Source organism: Manihot esculenta, chromosome 10 (assembly GCF_001659605.2).
Source record: "Manihot esculenta cultivar AM560-2 chromosome 10, M.esculenta_v8, whole genome shotgun sequence".
Taxonomy (NCBI): domain Eukaryota; kingdom Viridiplantae; phylum Streptophyta; class Magnoliopsida; order Malpighiales; family Euphorbiaceae; genus Manihot; species Manihot esculenta.
The window spans coordinates 899877-909013 of record NC_035170.2 but is presented as its reverse complement, the minus strand read 5'-3'; the positions used below and the strand labels follow the sequence as shown (position 1 = coordinate 909013).

Here is a 9137-nt window from a genome sequence, read left to right as displayed (position 1 = left end):
CTTTTGGTCTACGCTCTCCTCCTCCTGCCTGGGTTTCTTCTCCTGGCGATATTCCTCCTCCCATGTCTAGCTCCCCATTCTTCCGGCTGTTCCAGCGGGATAACTGTCTACTTCATCATTCTCAATCAACTCCCTCACTCTCCTTCCGTGAACCCTTGCTTCTGGTTCTACTTCTTCGTCCGCTCTCCTACTTCTCTCTTCCGTTTCTCGGCTGGTTGCTTGAGGGGGATTGAGGGTAGGTTAGCGAGGTTCATCGGTTCTGGGTTCTTCTACCACTGGCAACACATTTACCGGGGTGTTAAGGCCTCTTTATTGCATTACCTGCCCCAACCAGTGGGCGGTATTTTGTAGTTGGAGGGCCATGGTTTGAAGGTCCTGGTTGGATAGAGCAGCTCCAGGCACGTTCCCTGCCAAGCTTGGCGGGGGGTTGAAGGGGATTAGTATTTGGTTGTTTGGTGTTGTGGGACTGGAAAAAGAGAACTGTTGTCCCTCCTGAGCGGAGCTCAGGTCATTAGGGGTATTGACAAGATTGTTTTCGTTGTGGTTAGCCATTGTGGATCTCAGTGGGTATTATCAGAGTGGAACTCCGGCGATGAAAAGATCTCCTTCGTTCCCACAGACGGCGCCAATTGATGATCTGAGATCCAGAAAAATAGGGTTTTACAAGAGTTCTGTAAAACTGAAAAAAACTTAGGCTTAGAGGAGAACATTTCTCCTTTTATATGTTTCCTTTTGTCCACTAGTGACGTGTAACAGAATGTGTGTCATTGGGCCACCTGTTCCTGTCACATTGATATGGACGTACGAGGAAATCAGATTGCTGCCCCATGCGTAACTGCCTCCGATTCTCTCAGACGCGCGTGCGGATGGGCCCACCAGGCGAGTGGGCTGGTCGCCTTCCTTCCTCTGGGCTAGGCTGAAAGATGGGATTAGAGCTGGGCCTAGAGAGGATCTGATCGTCGGGCCATAAAGGCTGGGCCGGCCTGATTGTGGAGTCGGAATAGAGCCCGGTCTCAAGACTGAGCAGGCTGGCGGGCTGGGCCTGGATCATAAGGGAGACTTGAGGGCCTCTAAGTAATGGGCTGATATCATGGGTTTGGCCCCAGACCGTAGTGCAGAAATACAGCGGTCATCACAATCCATGATCAAGAGCGGTCATCACAATCCATGATCAAGTCTAGTAACGATGATTATAAAAGATATCTATTAACCGGGTAGAAGGCAGCGACGAAAATAACGTAGAATAGAACTAAGACTGTAAAGCACTGCTTGTCCAAAATCTGCAAGAACAAAAAATGATTAGAGCATGCTATATGAAACATATATAATTACATATAGAAGAATATGTATTATGCTTACATTTGCCAATAGAAATGTCTGAAAGGTCACCCAGACCCAGTCCATCACACCCTTAAAGTTCAAAAATAAGGGCTAAAAAGATAGCATCTTCAAATCTAATTTTGAGATACATGGAAGCCAACAAAGTCCCCAGCATCTTGGTTATGAAAATCACTGAAACGAGGAGCAAGATTGCAATAACAGAATGCATGTTCTTTAAAGAATACACATCTGTTTGATACCCAATATGAACGAAGAATATAGGCAAGAAAAATTCAGGGATCATGAGTTCAGATTTCTCTACTAATATGGAACCCAAAGGTGGTCCATCTGGGATGATCAACCCCATAAGAAAAGCTCCTAAAAGGAAATTGCCACAAGTAATCAGTAATGAACGCCATGATCAAAGTCCCTAAGAGAAATGCTGTGACAAAATATTCGTGAACTGGTTTCCCCTCAGGCGTTCTCTTGATAACATCTTTTATTGTTGGTCTTATAATAAAGACAGCAAAAAGCAGAGTTCCAAAAACTCCAAGTAAATATTGAAGTGAAAGCATGTAAGTTTTTCTCGTCGAGCAGACTCCGAGGATGACCATGCAAATGCTTAAAACTTGAATAAGCATGGAAGATGACAAAGTGAGTAGGCCAAATTCTGTAGTTAAAAGGTTAGTTCATCTATGAACTGTGCAACAACTGGGAAATACGTCACCGACAAAGCAGCACCAACGAAAAGAGTTCTTGATTGGTTCATGCAGTTAGAAAAATGTTCTTTCATGAGTAAACTGAAGATTACGCTGATTACTAGAGGGGCAAAGAAGCTAGATAAACCAAAAGCCCAGATTTTTCTCTTCGATTTCAGCAAGATATCAGTGTTGCTTTTCACAAGGAAGATTACGTATGCTGTCCCCAACCTTGAAATTACATTAAAAAGCAACATCTCATTTTCCGGGAAAAATGTCTTCATGAATGTCTCACTGCGACCCAGAACAGATGGTCCCAAGATAATGCCAGCCTACGAGAGAAAATAAACATTAATTGCAAGCAAACAAAAGAAAGAAACAAGAAAAAGTATGTAAGAGCGCAGCCCAAACACCTAGCACCATTCACTACTCCCACGAATCTCTAAACTTGAGTAATTGTTGATGTAAATACTTGCACCATAAAAGCACCCAGTCCATATTCGATACCTACAATTCCACTTAATATTATATTAAATTTAAATCAAATTAACTTACCCTAAAACTTAATTCAAGACATTTCTTGTCTTCTGTGAAGCAAACTGTAGGGTAAATGATTGTAACGTTACCATTAATGACATAAATTGTCTTGCCATATTGAGGATACTCATTGGGCCAAGAACTGTAATTTTTCAGAGAATCGACGGGTTCTTTTGGCTGATGTTCTTCAATGAATATGGCAGAGTATCTCCTGAGAAGGAAGAAGATACAATGAGAATTATTATTGGGTACCAAAAAGAGTAAAGCCCGAACTGTACACATTCAAAATTATTATTGATTTCTAAAATATTTTTTATATTTTAAATAAATAAATACTATATATGATAGAGAAACGTAGGATTTTATTAAAATATATGAAAATGAATGAGCAGTTCTTATTCATGGGTTGCATTATTAATTCTTATTAATTCAAGTACTTAAAAATATATTTACAAATAGTAATGAACTTTTCTAAATAGAATTAACAGTGAAATTTTAAATTTGAGTTTTTTTTTTAATATTAAAAAATATAAAAATCTAATATAATTAATAGATTACACACTGAAAAAAAAAAATTCTACCTTTTAACTATGAACTTAAGATTTTACCCACTTTATATCCTACACTCTGGTGGAGTAAAACCAATCAAATTGCGGCTGAATTCTCTTTTGAATTTGAGCTTTAATAAAAGTTAAATGCACTTCTAAAAATATATTTTTATAGTTACAGAAATTTAGGTTTTGGTTTTAGTAAAAAACATCTAAAATAAGTAGAATTTCCGAAGAAAAAAAAGTTGAAACCACCTCTGATGAAGTAGGGATAAAAAAAGAAAATTAATTATTAAAGAGAAGATAAAAATGGGTTTATCTTATCCTGGGAATTGAATAATCTGTCATTTTAAAACCCCAAATCTATTCTTGGTTCCTTCTATAGGATTCATTTTTCCTTTTAGTGATAGGTTTTTAACTTGAAAAAAAAATTTTCCATCATATAATCATAAAAAGATAATTACTTAAACTTGAAATTATATCATAATCTGTTTTCTTTTTTGTTTATTGAGTTCGGACTCCGGTCCGAACTCAAGAATCTATTTATCATTTCGGCGCAAAAGTTAGAATGTTTGAATCTTTGATTATCTCCGTTTCGTCTATTAATTTCCTGGAGACCTGGATTGTATAAAATGTCAAGTTATGAAGGTGAGCCAATATATTCTAGACGTGGGAGTGTTCTTCATGAGACAATTTGCTTCTCATATGATGATGAACATACAAGCCATGGTATATTTTTCAAGGAAGATCGTCCTCTCAAATTCATACTTCCAGTCTTTATGGTTCAAATCATCATGGCTTTCATTCTATCACGGCTCGTTTACTTTGTTCTTAGACCGTTAAGACAACCCAGATTTGTCTGCAATGTTTTGGTAAGTTTGCCTTCAGATTCAAATCCAAATATGAATACGTTTGCATGCATGTTTTTCTTTTAATTACTTTTCTTCTTATTTCCCAAGAAAATGATGAAGGGAGAAATGGTTGAATTCCTAATTTAATCATTAAGGACTCAATGTTAATTTTCTTTCCCATGTTATTATCTTAAAATTTCAAGCGTGATTTGTGTACTTGCAGAACATCGTCAAAAAGTATCTTAATATTCATGCATGCTGAGTTTTTCTTAGACATATTTTTCTTAATAAAACTGTCATGTTTATAAAAAAATATAAAATTACAAAAAACTTATCTAAATCTATTCATCACATGGTTGAGAATTAAACACGTAAATTCCAGTTATTTTATATATAAGTTCTATTATATATGTTTTAACTAAGACTTCTCATTAAATACGACATGTATATAGACAATAATCTTTAGCGATTGACTAGTAATAAAATTATTATACGCATTCGAGTATACAAATTGATTTATATATTTAACTAATTAAAAATTAAAATTTTTCATTCTGTTTTAGATAAATTTTTTTTAAAAATTTTTAAATTGTGTTAGATGAAGACTAATCCATGTCTTAACATAGATTGATAATTTTTCTTACAGGCTGGGATTGTCTTAGGACCCTCTGTCTTTGGGCGCAATAAGAAATTCATGGAAACATTATATCCAGCAAAAGAGATGCTAGTATTCAATACATTGGTAAAGCTTGGAATATCATATTTCATCTTCCTTACTGCTGTAAAAAGAGACTTAGCTTCAATGCTAAAGAAAGCAAAAAATGTTTGGGCAATAGCTATATCTAGCTACTTGTTTCCTATAGTATTCTCCCATTTTTTCCCAAATTCCATGAAGAACCAAATTCTACGATGTCTTCGTAATATGCCATTTTCCTTCATTGGATTTTCTCTAACACAGAGTTTATTCTCTGCTGTTGCCAATAACTTGGAAGAACAAGACCTTATAACTACAGAATTAGGACAACTTGCAGTCTCTTGTTCCATGCTAACTGAAGCTTTTACAGCATTGCTTTCTAACATTTACGTACTCGTGTTAATGTTTTCTACAGCTGGAACTTATTTCACTGCGTTAAAGTATTTGCTTCAACAATGCACTGTGATATTTTTTGCTATATATGTAATAAGGCCAGCTTTATTACAAATCAGCAAGAAAACTCCAGAGGGACAATCTGTGAATGAGTTCTTTGTCATAGCAATTCTTGTCGGAGCTTTGATAATGGTTTTAATATCAGACATTTTATGGATATCCTTTGTTCCTGGTGCTTTGATCATGGGTTTTCTCGTACCAGATGGACCTCCACTTGGTTCAACCATAGTACAAAAATCAGAGCTCATGATCACTCAATTCTTCTTGCCTTTGTTCTACATTCAAGTTGGTTTTCTAACAGATGTCTCATCAATAAAGGATATGGAAGCATTCTTCGGCTTCTTTTTCTACCTTTTTATGTTGAATTTGTCAAAGACATTAGCAATTGCATTGGCTTCTGTGCTTTTTGATATAAGATTTAAGAATGCTTTCTTGTTGGGATTGATTCTGAACTTCAAAGGCATAGAAGATTTCACCCTGTATGAAAGATGGCGAGCAGATAAGGTATATATGCGCATCTAATACTATAACAAATATTATAATTAACAGCAAAAAATTTTAGAGTAACACTAATTTTACTATTAGACGACTAATATATGACAGTAACAACAATAATTATTACTATATTAATTAACATATGATAATAATATTAATAATTAACGCTATCATGCATAAAAAAATAGCATTAATATTCATTGTTGCTAATAAATTATTTTTTTAACAATTATAATTTTACTGTAAAATATCTATGACTATAATTTTATAACAGAAATATATAGTAATTATATCTTGTTGTTATAAATTTATATCAGCACCATATGAATATTGCATATTGTTGTTACACGTCTAGTAAATTATTTTTTTAACCCCAATTATAATTTTGCTGCAAAATATATATTATCACAATTTTATGCTGCTGTAAATTTATGTCAGCAGCATATGATTGTTGCGTATTGGTGCTACACATCTAATTATTTATTTATTTATTAATGATTGTGAATTTAATTACGTACTGATTTCTTTCTTATTTTTCTTTATTGCAGCTTATGAATAATCAGAATTATGCCACATTAATCCTATTTTGCCTCTTCTCAAACAGTATTACATTCCCTTTAACAGAAATTCTCTATAAGCCTCATGTTAGTCTAACAACTGCGTATCTGCATGGTAAAGCAATGAGATTACGAACACTCCAATCAACTCCTAAAGATGTTGAATTACGTGTTCTTTCATGTGTTTTTCATGAAGGTAATGTCCATGGCCTTATCACCTTGCTCAAAGTTTTCAATCCCAGTAAAAACAGAGCAGTCTGTGCCTATATCACCCACTTAGTTGACCTTGTCGGCCGATCAGCTCCATTGTTGATCCCCTACAACAAATATAAAAAAAGATTCGTACCCAAATGCTCACATCACATAATGAGAGCTTTCAACAATTTTGCAGCAGATAATAATAAGTATTCTGGTGCAATCACAGTACAGCCATTCATAGCTGTTGCTCCTTACAAAAGCATGCATAACATCATTTGTAATCTTGCTCAAGACAGACAAGTTCCTTTGATCATTGTCCCATTTGGTGGACATCAAGAAGTTATTACTATACAAAGCTGTGTAAGGAATTTTAATGCTATGCTACAATTACAAGCTTCATGTACTATTGGAATCTTAATAGATAGAGGATTGTCTCTAGAGATGATAAACTCAAATCACAGCTTCAATGTTGCTGTGCTTTTTGCTGGTGGTGCTGATGATCGTGAAGCTCTAGCATTAGCAAGTAGAATGTCGGGGAATCCAAAAGTGGGAGTCACAGTATTCAAAATTCGTTGCAAACAGGAAGAAGGACTCATGTTTGAGATGGAGAGGCAATTGGATGAGATAGCCATGAATGAGTTTAAGGAGAAAACTGCAGGAAATGCTAGTGTTGTTTGCTCAGAGATGGCTGCAAATAATGGGTTACAAATGATGGAGGTGATTAGATCATTGAGGAAAAATTATAATCTTGTTATAGTAGGGAAGAATATAAGAATACCACAATTTCAGAAAGAAATGAAGCAATGGGTTGAGTATGTAGAGCTGGGTTTGTTAGGAGATGTTCTTGCTTCATCGGACTTCAGAGATAGTTCATTGTCAGTGTTAGTTGTAAAACGTAGTGAGTTGGATGATGGATACAATCATCAGCAGTTTTGTATTAAGACAATTGAGAGTTGTAATCCATATATTTCTTGTCGAGAAGAAATTATGAGATGATTATGTTTTCTTGTTTTGTAATTACATAGGATTTTTTTTTTAAAGAGAAATTCATTTTGAAGAAGATAATTTGGTTATTTTACAGTATACTTGATTTCAACTTTTTCCAGAGGTTTTTAAGGCTGTTTGCTGATACGTCGTTGAAGGCTGGTGATGGAAGGACAATTGGTTTCCACGTAAGGCACTTAGCGGGGCAAGGAGCAGAATTGTATTCAAGAATCGTATTGGTGGTAGCATTGTCAAATGATAGGCACAAGTCAGTTAGGGCAGGATTCCGTGCGTTTCAATTTAAAATCGAATTAAATTGAAATTAAAAATTAAAATTTAATATTTATAAATATTAAATTAAATTGAATAAAAATAAAAGTTAATTTAAATTAAATCAGATTAATTCGGTTCGATTAGTTAGATTATTTTTAATATATTATTTTATTAAATTTAATTAAAATATTTTAATTTTAGTTAATATTTTATTTTTTTATATTATCAAAATAACATAATATTAATTAATCGGTTTACTTTAATTTTATTAATTTTTTATTAAAATTAAATCGATTCAAAATAACTAAATTATGTGAAATTTAAAATCGAATTAAACTGAAAGAATATGAAATTGAATTGATTGAGTTATTTCAATTTGAATTGATTGAGTTATTTCAATTTGAATCGATTATTATTCACTCTTACTAATAGTAATGGTAAATTGAATCATAATCGATCGAATCTAGGTAAATTAAAATCAAGCCCAACTAAAACTATTTTAAAATGAGTTAGCAAAATGGGGATTTTAATATGAAACCAAACTGGAATAGACCTGTGGTGGGGATTAGTATACATTTTTAGTCAATATAAATATCATATACTCTAAAGCAATCCAAGTTTCCAAGTAATATAAAGAAAAAACAAAGCATAGAATAGACAAACACATTCTTTTCAAATGCATATCAATCAAAAGTCCAAATAGATAGAGAGATGGAAATGGTTTGATTAGAAGGTTGTCCTCCATTGTCTTTGACTTATTACATGATTAAGAAGGTGTATTTGGCTGAGGCCATCTCATTGATCATTAAAAAATTTCCATGCATGCATTTTTAAAGTTTAAACACACGTCACATTTGGCCACCTTCGGTAAGATCCATCTTTCTTTAAATCTTACTTGAAAACAAAGGCACTTTCTATAGGAGTTGTCAGAATTTAATTTGAATAAAGAATTAAGCCTGAAGTCTTCCTTAATATCTCTATAATAGGTACACCTCTTAATTTGAATAAAGACTGAAATTGAAGTCTCCTGTCCCATCTTGTACTAAAGAAGTTAATTTTTTTTTAAAATATATATTAAAAGCACTGTTCTTTTTCAAATAATAATGAAGAGTTTCCTTAAAGTTGAATTTATTGAAGAGAAGCTTTCATGGCAGAGTTGGTAAGTTGGTAATGAAGGAGACATTTACAATTTTGCCTATGTCAGGAAGAGGTCAGGTATGGAAATAGAATTTTACTTTAATGGCATGAAAAGTAAATACAATTTCTTAATAACTTATTTTCTTAATTTTAATTTAAATTATTAATAAATTTATATATAAAGATTTTAGCAGGGATTTTAATGTGTCATCTCTTTTTCCATTTCTTTTCTTTTTATCTCCTTTTCCAAACAAAATCACATTTGATTTCATCAAACTCACTGTGCAACCTGCTTCTCCATGACCTAATTCTTTCACTAGCTTCAGTATGCATTCTACTGAGAAGAGATGAGGTGAAAGGTAAAAATTAAAATTTTAGATGGGAAGAAGTAA

The 9137-nt window shown here is 33.5% G+C and overlaps 1 protein-coding gene across 1 annotated transcript; it reads left to right on the top strand.

Moving 5' to 3' along the window:
• The first annotated feature begins 3735 nt into the window (after positions 1-3735).
• On the top strand, positions 3736-7347 carry LOC110624951 (cation/H(+) antiporter 15). Its single transcript, XM_021770428.1, has 3 exons — positions 3736-3975; positions 4601-5605; positions 6145-7347. Exons 1-3 carry the CDS (start codon positions 3736-3738, stop codon positions 7345-7347), a joined length of 2448 nt encoding a protein of 815 aa, XP_021626120.1.
• Positions 7348-9137: the final 1790 nt, after the last annotated feature.

Coding starts and splice junctions, on each gene's coding strand:
- LOC110624951 (XM_021770428.1), top strand. CDS start 3,736: ATGTCAAGTTATGAAGGTGAGCCAATATATTCTAGACGTGGGAGTGTT. Junction 3,976..4,600: donor GATTTGTCTGCAATGTTTTG/GTAAGTTTGCCT, acceptor TTTTTCTTACAG/GCTGGGATTGTCTTAGGACC. Junction 5,606..6,144: donor AAAGATGGCGAGCAGATAAG/GTATATATGCGC, acceptor TCTTTATTGCAG/CTTATGAATAATCAGAATTA.